Consider the following 19,196-nt stretch of genomic DNA (forward strand, 5'->3'; position numbering starts at 1 on the left):
AGGTTGTTGTGCCTCGCTCTTTTGAAAACGCCAACTAGTAGTCTGTATTCCATGTTGACTCGTCTAGGGAAAAAGTTCCTTGACATGCACCCACTCTCTAAAAAACTTAACAGTCCACTGACAGTTTCATCCTTCAATTCTCACCAACCTTATGTTCAATTTGAACACTAAATTGTACGCCAAACGGTTTCATCCTTCAATTCTCACCAACCTTGTGTTCAATTTGAACACTAAATTGTACGCCATTGGCGAAATACGTTCATTTTCAAAATTTCCATTTCCGCAAGTTGTAGACGTCCAGTGCCAGCAACGAGACAGACAATGGGGATGACTCCATGAAGACATCAGGGGAACTAACTGACTCACAGCGTAGTAACTAAGCCTAGCGAAAGTGAAAGTCAACCAGTTGCGAGCCTGTTTATCTGATAATCCCGCAAGCACGCGAATTTGTGATCTTCGTGTATTTCAAGGAGACCTTCATCTCACTGCTACGAACACGGTGCGTTACAAGTGACAACGCCCGTTTATCTGATAATCTCGCAAGCACGCGAACTTGTGATCTTCGTGTATTTCAGAGACCTTCATCCCACCGCTACGAACACGGTGCGTTACAAGTGACAAGCACCGTGAATGAACTGGATTTCTGATATAAAGTTTTTTTCAGATTTGAAACAAACGCACAAAGTTGTCCGTGCAAACGATGTTCGAAAGGACGGAAGATTCTTGCTACAATTTTATCCACTCGGACGGAGGCATTTCCAGGTAAAACAACCGGCAAAGCAGTCTTATTGTCACAAGACAGTAGTTGTCCCGATGGAGCATGTTCAAGTGTGGCAGTGTGCATAACGAAGAGAAAATACTTCACGAAAGAATAAAACGACAAGCGGTAAGTGCGATTGTATGACGATGGTATAAGGCAGATTGTAATCCATGAAACAGATTTACCTACAGTACACAACAACAGACGCACATCACAGTCGCGTATATCCCGAGTAATTTCTCATAGCCAGTCAAGGTCAAAGCAATTTCGGCACTTCAACCGTTGGATGGTGGTTGGCATTGAACAGAAACACGATAGCATACTATCACATTTCTCATTTCATCCACTGGATTAGCACTTGCACAAACACCGAACAAAACGTAGAAAATACATACACGCTCGCCAGTTCGTAGGGCTGAGCACGGAAATATAAACAACAAGTGGATTAAATGTGTGCCGAAGGAATGGAAGATTGAATATTTTGAAGAGCGTCTGAGAGAACGACAGAGGTGCAAGAAGCCGAAGGAAGCTGAGAAACTAAATGAGACGAGAACCGGAGAGACACACACACAGAGAGAGAGAGAGAACGAAGTAACTCGAGTGACTGCTTGATTACGATGAAGTTAGTCGACATCCATTTGGTCAGATTTTTCTGGGGTTTTGGCTTGGCTATCCTTCTTATTTCCTTTCTCCGTAGCTGACACGTTGTTCTCATTCGAGTGATTCACATCCGCATTTTCAGTGGGTTGCGGAGGGGGTGTGGGAGCGGGTTTAGGCGTGTTTATTATTGGATGACAAACTGACTCCATACCCTGAAAAAAAAGATGACACAATTTACTTATCCGCTTGTGTGTATCGTTCATACGCACGGAAAAACTACATTTTTAGCTCGTTTGAAAAAGAAAAACGGATCCCACCGACTGACTACTACTAGTCAGCTTAACTTATTCAGACAACATACGGGTATCTACTGTTAATAATATAGAAGACGCGCGCTTCGATCAATAGCTGGAAAATATAGACTGAATTCACAGACAATGCGGTTCCCCCAAAAGATTACAGGAGTGTTGGATAGCCCAACACCGCGGTGTAGTACCAGACGTGCGTCGATAAATTGCAGGCAAACACATAAAGGAGTTTGAAAGCTAGCATCTTAATGTCTGGAGCCTGCGAACAGAAGTCAAAGGCTACTTACTGTAAGTACTGTATCATGTGTAGTTAAAATTTCTGGTCAAGTCATACTTTCGCGAGTTTCTTACAAGTCGAACGCTAATCATGAAGTGGCAGGTTACGGTGCAAGTTGACCATCGTTACTGAAGAATGGAGGGTAGGGTTGTCTACTGAGTTTGACCAGCCTCCTCATTGACTATACTATCTGAGCCTCCCAAATTCTGATCGAAACAGTGACCGAGTACGAGGGAAGGGCACAAGCAGTGAATCCAAGCGGAACTTGGATTCCGGGTGTTGTCTGAACTAAATCGCGTTGTTGCTTTGGATGTCCCACTAATGAGTGACATCAGTTCTTACTATAACACATAGATGAAGTTGTCAAACCTGAAAACCACCAGAAACATTAGGGGCACTGCGCAAGCCTATTTACCCATTCACTGATAGGTCTTTGGTTCTGCGAGTCATAAGGATTCCGTGTGGAGGGTCGAACCGTCGGGTAGGAAAAGCGACTTACTTGTTGCTGCTTGAGTATGTCAGCTGTTTTAAGGCTAGGGTCCTCTGTGAGAGGTCGGGCGTTCTGTATTCGAAGTTGTTCATGGAGCCAACTTTCATACCGGGTTAATTCCGAACGTAACTGACCCAGCTGTTCAGCTGTGAGATGACTGTATTTCTCCTCACCGGATGCAACACTGTCCAAAACTTTTCGGATATGCTAATTGAAGGAGAGCAAAGGCATGCGGTTGGTCACGGTCAAAGGATGAAACACAGACTAAAGTAAACATTACAATAGATATGTTTTCCATCCGAAGCGTTGATAAATTAAAGCACTGGACTGGGTAGCACGTCCAACGATGAGCCGCGACACAGTTCTTTGCGGTTTTATCGCCAAACCATCTAGTCCCATTAAATAATCTACGTTCGAGTGTTTGGTAGGCAAACAGAATTAGGTTTCTTGAATGTACTCACCACAATTGATTGCTGAAAACTTTGGACGGCATCAGTGCGTGTCCGCTGCTCTAGTTCTCGCATCTCGATCGGATCACCCAGGGTTTTCATCTGATTCAGACGATCGACATATGCCTGTCTATGCAGGTCCTCTCCATCTCCGTACAACCAGTCCTCGGTATCCTCCAGAGCCTTTGACAAATCCTCACATTCTCTGTGAGTTGCGAAGGGTTTCAGTATTTCCTGAAGCTTAGAACGCATCTCATACACATATTCTTCGACAGCATTCTTGGCATGAGCACGCCTGTGCTCGAGCTCATCTTGTTCAGAAAGTTTTCCCTAAAACCGAAAAGGTGTAAAGCGATTTCAAAAACTCAACGAATACGGCGCACACAAATCAGAGGACTATGAGGAATAGGCAAATATGATCTTGCAAGTAGCAAAGAACCAGGTAAGAATTATCACGCGGGGTCGGCCGTATGAGTCATAGCACATCATATTTACCAATGATAATTACTCTTCGCCTTAACTCAACTGAAGGTACCAATATGAGAAGACAATGAACAAGCTGTGGATCGAATCAAATAAACGCTAACATGGACTACGCATCATTCATTCACAAGTCCAGCCATCGAGGTCTAATTCGGGTTGGAGACACGTTGATAAGTCTGACCACTTAACCCAAGCCGATCACTGATATAGATAGGCTGAAATGACCATAATGGGCATCTTTTCAGGGACACTGGGGGAGACAACTGCGCGACGTTGGGTGAAGACAAGTGTCCTTGAATCCCAGAATAGAATGCGACGAAAGACGCACGGATCAGGAAAATGACACTACTCCTTGGAGAATCATAGGGTTTAGCCGCAATATTGCCTTCCGAAATTATGTAGGTCTGCCTATGACCTTCTGGCTAGACTTCATGAATCTATTTAGCTTAATGCATAGGCAACCGGGCAAGCGCCGATGGGAGATCACCCAGATCAGTCATGTTGTATCGCCCTTTATTATTCGAGGTGATAGGTTAGGTTAATTCAACTGTTGACAACTGACAGAATAGACCACTCGTTGGTGCATTCGACATATTTCATACAAAACTATCAAGTAAAACAAAAAAGAAATCGCTCAGCTGTAACATCTTTTCGGCGCACAGCTGCCATGGCACCCGCGGGCCCGAGTCTAGATGGCAGCAGTCAATACGCACACAATGGGTTCGAACCACGGACTTCCGGTCCGTAAGCTCGAGCCTTAACCATTGAGCTATCTCGAGCTCCAAATTCGAACTCTTGAGTAAGTCGAACGTCAATTTTAAAGGTGCAGTCGGAACTCGGAACACTCAGCTGCTCGGAGTTTTTGGTCCTTAGTACCAAAGGTAGTGGACCCGAGTCCCAGCCCTATGCATATTCCGCAGTTGCAGAATATAGCCCGAAATAGCCAACGGGAAGTTGTAAGATTGAGTCCTCTAAGCTCATCGGATGATCTATAATAGGGACGAAGGTCCTCGTGTAGCTGAACTTTTTGGCATCCAATTTTACCGTAGAAATCCGATCAAGTCCTCCTCGAGGATCGATGATTATCCGGATAAAAACAATCCAATCGCCAGTGATGAAGTTGTTGAACAGCAATTTACGCCCGACAAGAGAAGAAAAATTGTCAACTCAGGATAATTAAAGTTCGAGAAATAACAGGATGAGGTTTCATTCTAACTTTCCTGAAATTTTTCAAGCATACCGACTAGGAGAGAAGACAGTGCTTGGGACACATTTTTTCTACAAAACTCACTAGTACAGCAAATAGAGTTTATCCGGTAAATTTAAAAAGTGATAGATAGAAAAGCCCTGTCAACTACAGACCAATGATTATTTGGCGGAGTTTGTGGATCGAAGATATGATGTATGGAGTCACCTATCGGACTTATTACATATGCTTTCATAAGGCTAGAATGTCAATTATGGCGGATCGCTCATCCAACACAAAATCGATGGCCTTCAGTACTATCCTGGGGGGCGAAGTTATCGAACATCACTGTTGGATGAAGACCCGTCAGTTCATCCTGTTACATGTAAGGTTGAGATGAAAGCGTGAAACATTTACTTAAGTGTTTGTATGTTGAATATCACGCTCCAAGCAGGATTGAACGGATAAAACTGTAAAAAACCTGAGAAAACCTACTTCCGTCTCGCAGAACTCGTTCAGCTGTTTCGTACTGTATTGCATAATTGACGCTTCAACAGGCAGTTCTTTGTATTTCACTACTTTCTTCTTAACAGTGGTTTTCTTAGGAACTGGCTTTTTGACAGATTCCGGAACTGCATTGGGCTCCTGTACCTCATTTGTAGCATTGGCAACTGGTGTCTCCATCGCCACATCACCGTTACCCGGCGTCTCAACGTCCATAGACTTGCCATTTGTGGGAGTGGGCATGGGGTTCTGTTTCTCTTCGGGAACTTCAACCTCAACCTCTTTTTCATGCTCCTCTGCAACCTCAGCCTGCGATATGGCGAAAATCCCATGCGAGTTGATGCGCACCTTCACGCGGATTTTGCTGACTTCGTTACTCTTTTGCGGAACATCACAAATGCGAAACTGTCCAAGGACCAAGTTTTGATTCGGCAGCTGCTCTGGATTCGCATATCGTGCTTCCACGGTGAATGGCCCACGGCGATTGAAGAACAGACGCCGAGAGGATGGGATAGGGTGAAGTGCAGGGAACACGACGACGGAAGTTTCTTTGTTCCCAACTGTTACTTCATTCTCATTTTCGGTGGCCACTTGTGCACCGTGATCACCACTGTCTTCCCGGTCCCAGTGCAGAGCAATGGTATACGGGCAAACTTCGGTCACGGTAAAGTCGCGGACTCTAAATGCGGGTGAACAGATGGCGGCCTAGAAGAAATTCAGAAAATATTTTGAGTTTCGGTGAAAAATAGTGCGCTACCATGCAAAAACGAACGTGGCTACGAAACAGTGCAGCATACGGAAATATTTTAGCAACACTGACAGGGTCTAGACGCGTGATCTGAACCACAATTATTAGCTCGACAGACCATTATCACCTAGAAGAGATGGGGTTAGGTTTTGTAGTTGTACGAGTCATATCCTGGTGCTAAACTAACACCCGAAGCGAAAATACAAGATCTATTCAGGCAGGCCCGAGCGTTGGTGACATTGCAATGAGTTAGAAAAAGGGCAGTGATAAAACAGGCATTAGATTCTGACCCATTCAGTCAACCACCGGTAAGACCGGTCTTCGAATCGCTACCCATATTTATTACGATCAACAATAAATAATAGTCCAGCTGTGACACCCTTTCAGTGCCTAGCTGTCATGCCACCTGAAGGAAGCACGAGGGCTGGGATACTGCCAGGTTACCTAAGCTTAGACAGAAGAAGTAGGGATGCAGAGGTCGGATTCGAAACACGGACCTTCTGGTCAGTAAATTCGCACTCTAACCACTGAGCCATCTCACTCCCCCCTGAGCTATCAGCAGTAACATCAACAGAAAACTGTAAACCACCCACGACTATTTTAGTTTCCGTTGACCTCGAGGTGATTACTAGTTCGTACAGTGTGCGAGTCGTTTATATACTGTCCGGCTGACTATTTTAAGCAACGACAATTCCAACTGACGCTCACGTGGTTTGTCTGTAGTGCATAAACTGACGAACTCTAGTTCGAGTACAAAACAGTTTTAAAACATATGTGTGAGCTGATATAATAATAATAATAATCGTTCAGCTGTAGCGCCCTTTCGGTGCCTAGCTGCCATGCCACCCGAAGGGCTGGGATACTGTCAGGTTGCCCAAGCCTAGACAGGGGAAGTCGAGTGGCGGAGGTCGGGTTCGAACCACGGGCCTTCCGGTCAGTAAATTCGCCCTCTAACCACTTGAGCCATCGTGAGCTGATTCGTAAGGAAAATGCATGGACAATGTCATTCGCATGGTTGATATGGATGCCCAAAACAGTCGGCTAAAGAACAACACAAGAACTTCCGCACGGGTATCGATCCAGAGCCAGTACTGATTTTAAACATGAACTCGGGGGTTAGACCTGGACGTCGCTTGATTAGATTGGCTGGTTGATAGAAATCATCGACCGACCACCCAACAACTTAAGAACTCAAAGGAGCCCAAAGGTTTTGTCAAGAAAGCGTTCTGACGTAGTAGTAAAGTACTTTCGTTAGCCAGGTTGGACGTTAACACAACAGGCATCACTTACAAGAACACCCGGCGTCAAGATCCAACATTCTTCCCGGGGCAAACTGACCGAGAAAGCGTTCTGACGTAGGACTAGTAAAGTACTTTCGTTAGCCAGGTTGGGCGTTAACACAACAGGCATCACTTATAAGAACACCCGGCGTCAAAATCCAACATTCTTCCCGGGGCAAACTGACCTGTATGTCAAAAATATGCATCAGTGTGCTGCACTTCATATTGTCCTGAAGATAAGAAAACTCATAACTGTAGGTCAGATGTTGGATGTGTCGCCGAATTATCGCTCATGTCTGATGGGATTGACCCACCGTCTCCTGAGAACCTCATCCAAAAAGGATCCAGCGTACAAACCTTAGCTATCGGTCCGTGAGTGACAGCATGTTCACCTCTGCGGATTTTCGTATCATGTCCGTATAGTTTCCAGTCAAATGAGATAATGATCGTTCAGTGATAATAATCGTTCGGCGCCTAGCTGTTTTGCTATCCGAAGGAAGCAACAGGGCTGAGATACTGCCAAGCTGTTCAACCTTAGACAAAAGGAGTCGACGTGCCGAGGTTGGGTTCGAACCGCTGATCTTCCGGTTGGATTGCGCCTTAACCACTGAACTACCCAGAACTCGTCATATGGGATAAGTGCAAACCCCATAGTATTCAGTTTGATAGCAGTCGTCCTCATTTTGTACTTATCACGACAGAAAGTCCATCTAATTCAACGGACTGGCAAATCGGTGCGAGATCACCGGTGGCTAACTGCCTTAATTTATTTAAACCAAGCACTAGAATAATAACAAAAGGAAAGTCGGTTAGTGCTAGCCTACTACCATGGGCCTGCGACTCCCAACACTTGATAAGATAACCAAGACAGGGGCTGACCGCAAGAGCACCACGGCGACGCCGGGCAGCCACGTCTTACATCCAGGCAAAATAACTGTGTGGAAACAGGTCGCGTCGATAGCATTCAAACTTTTTGCGGAAAGTTCTGTTCTGCTAAATAAGTTTGCCTACATCTATGTTTATGCTACTCTGAGTTCGGCATGAAACGCAATCCGCCGTCAGACGATTAGCCATAGTTTTCACGCATGACCGATCCACCAAAACACTGTTCGATGCATTCCACACACAGGGTACCTACCGCCCAAACAAACAGCCATCTAATCACATCGCGCATTCGCTGAAGTCACGACCCCGTCACAGAAAGACTGGACCTTACTGTGGTGTGACGGTCTGTGTACAACCATGACCACTGAGCTATACCCAATGCGACACTCACAGTCTCTCATACCAGGTTGGTCAATAGTTAGAGGACTGACCAACAGTTGACTGGTCCTCCAGGTTGGGGCTTGGAACATACGTGGCGAGTTCTGTAGAAATGGAAATGCACTTGGGTTTCCCGCCAAACACCGATACCTTGCGGTCAGGTTTCCGAGGAAAAGGCTTTGGTCAAGGACCCTAGTCATCCTCCTGTCTAGGTCTGGGTGGCCTGACAGTATCCCAACCCACGTACAACCTTGGGTGACACACGCACAAATAAACTCATGCCACATCGGCTTCGGGCAGTGCCATCAGCCTTACTTGCTGCATACATTAGGTCGGGTAGGCGAAAACAGGCTGCTGTCGAACGCCTCCCCTCTTTCACGCATACTTTTTCCTCTCACTCTCCCCTCCTCGCTAGTAACTCTCTCATTGTAGGCCCAGTAGTTAGGACTGGTGACATCGTTAGTCCCGCATCGGTTTTGCAACCAACACCTGCGCACCTTCAGGCACCCCAAAATCAGTCTCCAAGACTCGACGCCTAGTCTGTTTGGCTACCTTCAATGTCCGCACGCTGAAGAAACACAGGCTTCTCTTGCTCTCACACGGGACTTGTTTGGGATTGATGTGCGCTGGATATCAGACCAACCAATTGTATTGCTTAAATTTCAGGGGAGTATCCTGTCCACTGCCCCCGGTTCCGAGCATAACTTGGACTGACAAATTACTAGACGTCAAGTGAAAGTGAGCATTCGCTGACGATGACGCAGGGAGCCAATGGAAACGGAAAAGGCCCAGAAATCCGGGAAGGCCCGAACACTATTTCAGTTGATCCGCGCGACTGGGCCGCGGAAACCACCAAGGACCAAAGGGGAGCGACTGTCTTGAATAAGGAACGTCTAGCCCGTTGGTCCGAATACTTCCAACAACGGTTATTGTGGTCATTAGCTGCCACTCATCTTAAATCTACAGATAACGTAGAACCTTGCGCGGAGAACATGTAGGCCCCTACGGCCTCAGAGGTTTATTTTCTCTCAAGCTCCCACCCGTATCGTTCAAAATGGGAGTGAGGTCTGTTGACGTGACATCGGATTATATCGAGAACAGCGCATACTAGTACGGAGCGACCTACCGTACTTTACTGACCATGACTGTGGGTGCAGATTTTCGGATCATTAACGCCTAAATACACCGGATGGTCAGCAGAAGAAACAATCTTCGCGAAATACCAGATGGTCACACCAGCACGTCATGAGGTCGTCTGCTTTGCGGAATCCTTTTCAATGGAAGCAAACGGGGAGCAGTCAATCTACAATACAGTAGGGGCCATTGCGTAACATCTACTTGATGGACAGCCACGAAGCCAGCTTGACCAGGGTCACTAGCACTCAGCGCAGCTGAGTTTGTTGGTAGTAGCTTTTATACTTCGCTGTTAGGTCATTGTTTGACCTCCCCTAGCTCGTTTCCACCCTTTGTGGTGGTGCGAAAAGAACACTTCGAGGAAGTCGGTCGACTGGCATCTGATGAGGGCCATGGAAATGGAGAGGGCTTGGGTAGCTGGGAATGTAAGAAAAAACTTCCAGAGAGGGACCGAAAAGACCGACTGTCAGTGAGATCATCAAGGGTAGTATTGGAGATTTGGTGTATAGCAGAAATTAGCGTCTTGACCGACAGGCTGAATATTGCGGACAACCGTTTACTCGGCTGTCAGCTGTCTTTCACTCCACAGGCCCAATTCGAGCTACTGTCTGAGTTCGAACCCCATTAGTTTCTGAGGTACCGATATCATTATACTTTGAAGTGCCATCGATTCACTGGGACAGGTTAGATCCGATCAATGCTATTCAATAACGGCGATAAGTCTCTTTGTTTTGTCTTAACCAGCCTGCTTAAACCAACTTGGGAACAAGGCTGGGCTCCAAACAATCATCGTGTATTTACTGAAAAAGGTGCCAGGAGAAACTGCTCCAACCATAGGGATGTAGGCATTACTCCAGCTGCAGCACAAGATCCGATAGTACTGCAACGTTCAAACTCTCCACGCGAGATGCGAGGCGGGATTTCAACCAGGTATGGAGCGCCTTGGCGTCAAGTGCTAGATCAACGTCACAAATACCACTGACCAACTGCGGCGATTTTCTTCGACTTCAAACGAGTCTTGGATTCTATGAATAGGTTGGCTATTCAAAATATAGTTAGTGAACGTGGAATGCCCTCGAAGTCTGTGAACACCCTTTGTGCCCATTATTCCCATACTTCTGTTCGCTTAAGGGCTCATAATGAACTACCTAAAAGTCTCCCCACAACTAGTGGGATTCATCAAGGATGTCCCGTCTCCTCCTTTATACTCTTTTTCATTGACGCCATCATGTTGTATGCTCTCCGAAAGGCCTGGATTCCGAGTGCTGATCACAGCCGATGAAAAACTGGTAGACTTTTATTACGCAGATGACATTGTTCTGCTATCTGACGACCGTGCGGTTGCACAAACTAGCCCGAATAGAATTTTGGAAGTGGTCCTATTCGAGCATGTAGTTGACACCTACGAATTGTCAGGTCTTGCATCAAGACTTTCCACACTTGTATACATCTCAAAACTCAAGTGTCGAGCTTCAGTCACCTTGACAGTTACATAGGTCGTGACTACAATGCGACATGAAATCAACGCACGCAACACCAATTTACGACCAATATTTGACAAATTTTCATCTTTCGCGAAAACCACTGAGGTTAGAGGGTTGCATCCACAAAATGAAAGTGACGGTAGCTGTGTTGTTTGGCTGTGGAACTCGGCCTATTCAATATTGAAGACTTCAAATGTCTTCAAGCTGTCGCCGTAGTATAGCTCGCCTTAAATGGCCGCCGCACATACGCAATGATACGGTCCGTAAGCGATCACTAGGTAATGAGTCGGATTTGTCAGAGTAACAGATAAGTCTTACTAGGTTGAGGTGGCTGGGATATGTATTACATATGACCGACCATGAAATACCAAAGAAAGTCGCGGAAGACAGGCCATGACGTGGCAACACGGAAGGAAAGCGGCTGCTGCCGAGTTGAGCACAGAACCTTTGCGCTTTCCTGAATAGAGCCAACCTGATGTTCCTTGAGCATGGTCGGAAACCCTACAGGACATGATCATTGGTTTGTTCGCTGACTGGTCAATTCGATTGCAAACGTCTCATCACTAATCGAAGTGACATCATCAGTGCATTATGAAAAAAAAGATAATCGTTCAGCTGTTACACCCTTCTGGTGCCTAGCTGCCATGCCACCCAAGAAAGCACTAGGGCTGGGATACAGCCAGGTCGCCGAAGCCTAGACAAAGAAATTCAAAATGCAGAGGTCGGGTTCGAACCATTGTCCTGCTGGTCAGCAAATTTGCTTTCTAATCACTGAGCCGTTTCGCCCTCCCCCCTACCACTGGTAACAAGCGCATCATCGGTAAACTCACCTGCAAAGCGCATCCACGCGCGACAGCCTCGTCTGCATTGAGTGTCGTGCGCCCCTCTTGTTTGAAAATATCTGCGACGATAGACTTCAGAGCAGGTATCCGGGAGCTTCCTCCAACTAGCTCAACTGAGTGCAAATCACCGGGCTTGAGATTTGTTAACGATAAACATCGCTGGAGTAACTCAGAAAATTTGCACAGAAGTTCCGAAGACCATTCCTGTTTTGTATGAGTTAATGTGAAACACAACAAACCTCGAAGTCCGCTCGCTTTATTCTTCCTGCCAAATCCCTGTCGTTCATTAGGCACTCAATGTTGACTGGAAGTTCCTGAGAGTTGGCACTCATAGCTTTCTTCACCTTTTCGCATTCCTGGAGCAAACGAACCGTTGCCTTTGGATTTTCTGACACCTAAAGAAATATGGAACAACTAGAAACTACGACAATACCTTAGCCTTGTACTTCGCCTCAAACTCCTCCGCCAATTTATCGAAAATAATTCGGTCGAAATCCCGACCCCCAAGATGAGGGTCACATGCAGTTGCGAGGACTTTCATTTTACCGCTGTTGAAGGCGCATATGCCAACCTGTGTGCTTGTATACCCAACACCGACAAAAGCTACAATCCTGGGGGCTTGCTCTGCCGCTGGAAGGTCGGTCTTGTAAAGACCATAGGCAGTACCAACTGTAAGTTTAAAACAACCCGCAAACGAAATATTACCTGCAGTGAGGTCGTTCACCAGCTTAACGCAGTTGAGTCCACATATCCGAGACGCATCCAAGACTGCTCGCCTCTCAGTGTCCGTGTAATAGGTTGGTACATTGATCACCACATCGACGACTTTGCTGGATAGCGCAGTTTCGGTGATGCTCCGCAGCTTACACAGCTGCATGGCTAAAAGCTGCTCAGGCGAAAATGCATAATCCGACTCATTGAAATTCACCTGGAAAATTAGCCCATAGGCAAAAAAACTTACCATGAGAGACACACGACCATCACTAGACTCCGTAAAACGGTAGGGAAGAAAGTGTCGCTCCCTTACCACCGATGGATCCGCAAACCGTTTGCCCAAAAGAGGCAGAAAGTTTACAAATGTATTTGAAATATTCGTTGCGTGCTGGAGCTTGGCACTGGTGCCAATAAGACGGCGACGACCAGCAAAAGCAATACACGTTCTACGGACCTCAACATTTATACTCGAAAAACTTACGGAGTCTGCCGATCACTGTACTCGTTGGTGATTGTTTCAATACCTCCACCTTTAGCAACCGCTACATAAGAATTCATGCAACCAACATCAAAACCGACCACAGACACGGCCATCTCCGCTGCTGAAACCGTGCTCGGCGGCGCCTAAGTATTTGGCTCCAACAGTCTAGAAATTCGTTCAGGGGTATTTGAAGCATTTAAACAATCATTAGTTCACAACCTCATACCCAGAGCCCTTCATGGAGTTAGCGGTTTTCTGTTACACGGGGCTAGAATCAGGATCAGGGTCTGAAATCTTCCCCAACGGGCGGCCATATTATACTCTCAAGAGCTGGTGCACCACAGGACTGCCTCAGATTGGTCAAATAGGTCGTGTCGTCACGTAGGGCAGGAAACGATTGTGATCACACAGTCGAGTTGAGGACGGAAATTGAGAGAACGAAGCTTAGCTACTTGCAACGGTAGGCCTTACCTGGTTCAGTGTTACACAGCTTCGCTGGTAAATAAAAAAGCAGGCCGTTTTGAGGGGTAAGTAAACAGTGGCACCCATATACATGGTTGAGGCACAAGTTTGCGTGGAATATGGCCGATGTATTTCTTTGGGAAGGGAGTGAGGGGACGTGGTCAACCTACTCTGGAAGTGAACATTAGAGTGGAATAACTCTAAAGAAGAAGAGCTCCCTCTTAGTCAGCTGGTTTACCAACTTCGGAGAAGATTGTTCATTGTCCACGGAGGTTGGTGTTATGGGATAGTCTAAAAAGAGGTTGTAGTGGGCACGTGAGATCCACAAATCCCGCGAAGCCCCAACGAGAACAGATTTAACCACAAAAGCTGTTGAGGGGGAGAATCCCGGAGTGTAGCAAAATGTTGATGGCTACACGAGTGAGATGAGAGCGCAGTACTGTCTGAGTATTCTGTCAGGTGGCGGAAAAGATAGAATGAAGAACGTCGGTTTTAGACTGATCGATTTTTGGAAAAGTTCGATAGAGGAAGTTGAGCAATCGGTCCTCCGTATTGGAGCGCAGTACTGTCTGAGTATTCTGTCAGGTGGCGGAAAAGATAGAATGAAGAACGTCGGTTTTAGACTGATCGATTTTTGGAAAAGTTCGATAGAGGAAGTTGAGCAATCTGTCCTCCGTATTGGAGGAACAGGGGACTTGTAGAATAGGACGATGCATAGGTGATCCACCCTCCCACTGGAATGAAAGCCTCATCATCCCCTAGGACAAAAGTAAACGGGGAGTAGGTGGGTTTCACATGGGTGTGCGGAGGCTTTTCTAAGAGGCAACAGGAAACCGGTTGGTTTTGTCACGAGGAGAGCAGGTATTAGTGGCCCACCGTAAAGTGCAAGGATCCCCGGATGACTAAGGAGCTCTCTTTGCCCGAGGCTCCCTGCTCCCATAAAATAGACACCACTGTTACCACAAATATACTTTACTCTGCACTTCACTATCCCTAAGAATAATGGACAATAGGAGTCAGTGAGAGACCCTTACCCAACATAAAAAAGGTATTGTAGAGCGGAGACCCCGATTCAACCCCAGGTGAATTTTGACTTAGCGTGGTTATGAACATCTATTACAAGGGCCTGTTCAACATGCCTATTTTTTACACGAGATTTCGGCATCTATTTACATCCCCTAAAAGTACTGCATGATTGTTCGTCAGTGAGGACCACCCTAGAAGATAAAACGTCTCCCGGCAACTGCAGGTAAGAAACCCTAAGAAATTCTCCCTCTTATTTCAGGGGACTAACGGTCGGTTGCGCATGGTCCTTCAGCCTAGCGCAACTTTACTTCAGTCAGCTTACTAGAATTGCGTTTTACGCCCTGTATTGTAAACTTTGTCCTGTTTTTCGCCAGTAGAACATTCTGCACGACATACAAGTCGTCGGTGCACAGGGCCTCCGCAGAAAATCAAGACTTCCCGTCCTCTGGACCGTACAGGGCTGATCAATTGTTATACTTCCCTGAAAGCGCTTTCACCACCTCTTTCAAGCGAACATTAAACCTTAAAATGCCACAAAAAGCGACGTCTAGTTCTTGCGTTCTCTATGCGCAGTCCGGGGAACGGATTCTGTCCGCACTTTCCAGGGCCTTTTGACCGCAAATCAGAACCTGGGGACGTTTAACAGAAAGTACTCCACTAGTGCTTATTTCGCAAATTTCTCTAAGTCTGACTGCAGAAAGCTCGTCGGCGGGTTCTCTATAAGTTCACTGTCAACCATGAAAATTTGACACGGAATGTTCAGTCTAAGCACAGGATAACAAAATGAGGAACACTGTTCCGATGTCTTCCGATGACCCCACCGCCCTTCTGTTTCTACTACAGAAACATAGCCAGTGAGGGTCATTAAATTGTCTATTCACCCTGATAAGTTCCATGCGATTCTATCTTCCCTCAGCTTGCCCAGGAAGGCGCCATAGTTTAAACAGCACACGACACTATTGGTGTCTGGATGACATCTCAACGGATTTCTTTTTACCACCCCGTTAAGTACTCCCAAAACAACAGTTTAATGGAAGGCCGATAACCCATAGTGATGAACTTATTATCGTGCTTATTCCGGAAAATCAGAATAACCGGATTCTCCGTGATCCCATTGCACGTGATGCTGTCCGAGGCCACAGTTCGCACTTAAAGGCAGCAGATTTCGGGTATTTTTTTATATCCGCCCTTGCGGGTTGCAAAGTTATTTGCGCTTCTCGGGTTCTGAACCATTTTTAATCACAAGGTGATCGACAATACCAAATTGTGAGCGTAGAGACAATGACTTTAGCACTATTCGCATCCCGCTCTGTAGCTTTGTTGAGGTCTATCACCACAACCACTGATAGCATCGATTAAAAAGTGTTCTGCCCCTTTCCCCTTTTTCCGCTGGTTTTCCTCGCACTCATGCATAAAAACTTGGAATGGTCATCAGTTGCATGGTCGTCAGGGTCTTGATGAAGTAAAGCTGCAGCATATGGTAAGCTTACACAGGGAACCCCTTTTCCGAACATTAGGTCAAGTTTTACAAGTTTTCAGTCAGACCACCCGGGGGAATGGCCGTAAACTTAGCTATGACTGCCTCACTTGTTTTTCGCGATGCTGCAAAAACTGGGTCTCCGACTATTTCTTTACGCCTAATAGCTCTGAGCATCTTAATTCTCCACGACTTTATGGTGATCCATGTTTGTGGGCACCTTATCTGATACCGGGAAAGGAAATGTGCTTTTAGAAGGCCTTCACAAAATCAGATGCGCCGGAAAAACTTGAACACAAAAATTAGCCAGAAGGTGAAATTATGGAATGATAATTTAGGCAGCTCACAAATAGGGAAAGTGAGGAGTGAGAGGTGAAGAACGAATGAAGAGCCAAAGTTACAAATGAGTTAACGCTGCAAACCATTGTTCCTCGTGTCGCTGATTGTCACGGTCGCAAATGTAATTGTTCTCCAAGCTGGAAAATGAGCAACTCTTTGCACATGCATATAACTCTTTTGTTTCTTAGCTTCGGTTCTGCGCAACACCTGCCTCGGAGGCAGGACGGTGAGCGGTTGCGTTTCGGTGATGGCGTGACACAACTGTCAGCCACGCCTTCTTTTGGAAATGGCAATATGTTCACTTCACAAAATTCAAAAGTTGCACAAGACTGAATAAATTGGGAGGAAGAAGTGCCACAATGGCGTTCAAACTAGTCTGGGGTTCTAGGATTAAATCATGGGTACCTCTTAGTCAAGGGGTTGTACCGCAGCCAAAAACCATCCACGCTTTCAATTTTCAATATGATTTTTTTCCTCTCAATACCAGAGAGTTCTATTTTTAACTTTCTTCCATTTTCCTTGGGCAGCTGCAGTCAAGGCAGAATTATCTAATCCACTGGGGCCTCGATTTCCAGAAAATACCATTTTTTCCAGTGGGCCAGAAGATTCCTTTGTTGTCCCACTCTTACCAGTGAAAGTATTCTGGTAACACGCATCGCCCGCGTTCCCAGGTGATTTGTATTAGGTTGCAGTGCTCCCTCTAATTCTTCAAGGTGCCCTTTGACTGAGCAGGTCAGTGGTTTCCTACCAGGCCTGTCATACTTAGATTCACAGAAAACTCAACAGTCCGTCACTGTTCAGCTACGCTTTTGCGCCTGCCCTGAGTGGTTTTAACTTAAAATCGGTGTTCTGGTAAACCGGCCTCGATGTCCACCTCCGTGTCCAAAGAGTTCGTCGCCGTCACAAGTAAATCGGCAGTCACGAGATTCTCTGCACCCACTAGCCGATGCTCACTGCGAGTCGCCAATCAGTCTCCTGTCTTATTATCCGGATCCAGTCCTCAGCATCCTTCATTGCAGCGAAATGCAAGTTATGAAGACCCAGTTCTTGGAGCGCGCAAATAAAACCAAATAAAAGCGAAGTGCATCATGATATCAGATCGAAATTGAGTCATCAGGTTTCTGCTCGAAGACTGAGCTCACTAGCCTAGATACTCACCACAGATCTCCACTTCAGAAAAGACAAAATGCATCATCGTCCCCAGGACAGCCTCAACTAGTTCCCACATTCTGAAGGAGTTGAGCCAAAATGGTCATTACTCTTTTCTGATATCTGGGTTGGAACGGCTAAACTCTAACCAAAGACAACCTTTAATGCCTACCGGAATGCGGGCGATGATCTCACTGTGCTCCACATTACAATCCACATTTATCCAGGATACACTGCCAAAGGTAATCCCGTAGAGAGATGGGTTTGAGATGTGTCAAGTCCAAAATCTCAGGATAATACGGAGGTATCGGCGGCCAAGTAGACATATCAAATCTGTCTCATCTAGACATATTAATTCCGTGCTTTGTCGCAGAATAGTTGCGGAAGGCCTTGAGATTTTCCTGGATGGTGCTAAAATGTCCAAGTATTGGCTTATCATCCATCAAATCTGATCTAGACATATTAATTCCGTGCTTTGTCGCAGAATAGTTGCGGAAGGCCTTGAGATTTTCCTGGATGGTGCTAAAATGTATGTCTATTGGCTTATCATCCAATACGTGGACATTTGAAATTCCCCACGTTTATTCTGTTCCTATTTGTAACTCCCGCTCCATTTTCGTGTTTAGCGCGTGTTTATGAAATGACGTGTTTGTCCTCACCCCCCCACCCATTTAGCTCGAGGTCATGCAGCCAATTGAGGCTGATTTTTGTGATTGTCTCGCGTGGGAGCCTGTTTGCTCATTTGGTTCATACTTTTGTAGTCCAAGTGGACCATTTGTTTTAGATGGGCATCTACTGTCGAGGTTTGTATAGTTTAGGAATTTGTCTCGTATTAATAGTACTGTACATAAATCCAGTTCCCACGTTGTTTCGGCTTCCCGACGGTTTTGGTATTACGCGTCATTCGAGGTTACCGTTTGCTAGTCACCGACGGTATATAAAAGCTTAACTCCACTCGACCAACTAAGCCTGAAAATGTATAGATTTTCAAAGCAGCCGCATTCGGCTGGTGTTTTCCGATTGGGCTTACTCGAGGTAGGATATGATAGTTATTCTGGGTGTTCGTAAGATCCGGGGCAGCGGACACTTATGACAGGTTTCAGTACGGGTTGTAGAATTGTGTTCTAAAGTGAGCATGGATAACACAGCGGCTTCGGTGCTACCATAAACAGTTGAGGGCCTAGTAGAGTTTGATGTGACTGAATAGGTAGCCGGAATATTTGGCGGGCTCAGTAAGTCAGTGCGATGTAAGAGTTTTTCGCCGCTACGCTGACAAACGGACCGACGTGTTTGTCCATGGAGTTGGTTGTATGAAGAATCTGCGGCTGAGTTATACCGGGCGCACTGCTTCGCGGGGACTGGAGAAAGAAAAAGTGTTCAGTCTGGTAGCTTCCATTGGCCGACTTTGAGATTTAAGTAGAAACTGTTCCGTTCCAGTGGAGTACAAGCATTCTTGATTTTTGTGGTTTGGATGTAGAGGCCTGTGGTGTCAGCAGACGCACGGCAACGTTTTCATCCCCGAATTGAATCAACTTTGGGTGACACAGAAACGGATTCAACTTTTTCAGCAACCGAGCTGTGCATGTGGCATCGGGTAGATTACGCGCATTCAGGATGGCCGTTTTGGTGTGTACAGGCGAAATTCAATCAGGGGTCTAATATATTAGGACCAATTGAGTTATCGATTTTTAAAGATTTTCTGGATCACATGCTACAGCAGGAATTAGGGGCTTGTAAAGG

General features: G+C 46.1%; 1 protein-coding gene across 1 annotated transcript; it reads right to left on the reverse strand.

Annotated features, from left to right (window-relative positions):
* Nucleotides 1–625: 625 nt before the first annotated feature.
* T265_03157 (hypothetical protein) lies at nt 626–13,116 on the reverse strand (the record flags this gene model as incomplete). Its single annotated transcript, XM_009167570.1, has 10 exons — nt 626–1,572; nt 2,445–2,642; nt 2,897–3,214; nt 5,049–5,762; nt 11,797–12,012; nt 12,048–12,203; nt 12,242–12,477; nt 12,514–12,736; nt 12,770–12,968; nt 13,004–13,116. The coding sequence occupies 10 exons, from the start codon at nt 13,114–13,116 to the stop codon at nt 1,384–1,386; spliced, it is 2,562 nt and encodes an 853-aa protein (XP_009165834.1).
* Between the last annotated feature and the right edge of the window lie 6,080 nt (nt 13,117–19,196).

The sequence above is a fragment of the Opisthorchis viverrini genome, assembly GCF_000715545.1.
Source record: "Opisthorchis viverrini unplaced genomic scaffold opera_v5_43, whole genome shotgun sequence".
Lineage (NCBI taxonomy): Eukaryota > Metazoa > Platyhelminthes > Trematoda > Opisthorchiida > Opisthorchiidae > Opisthorchis > Opisthorchis viverrini.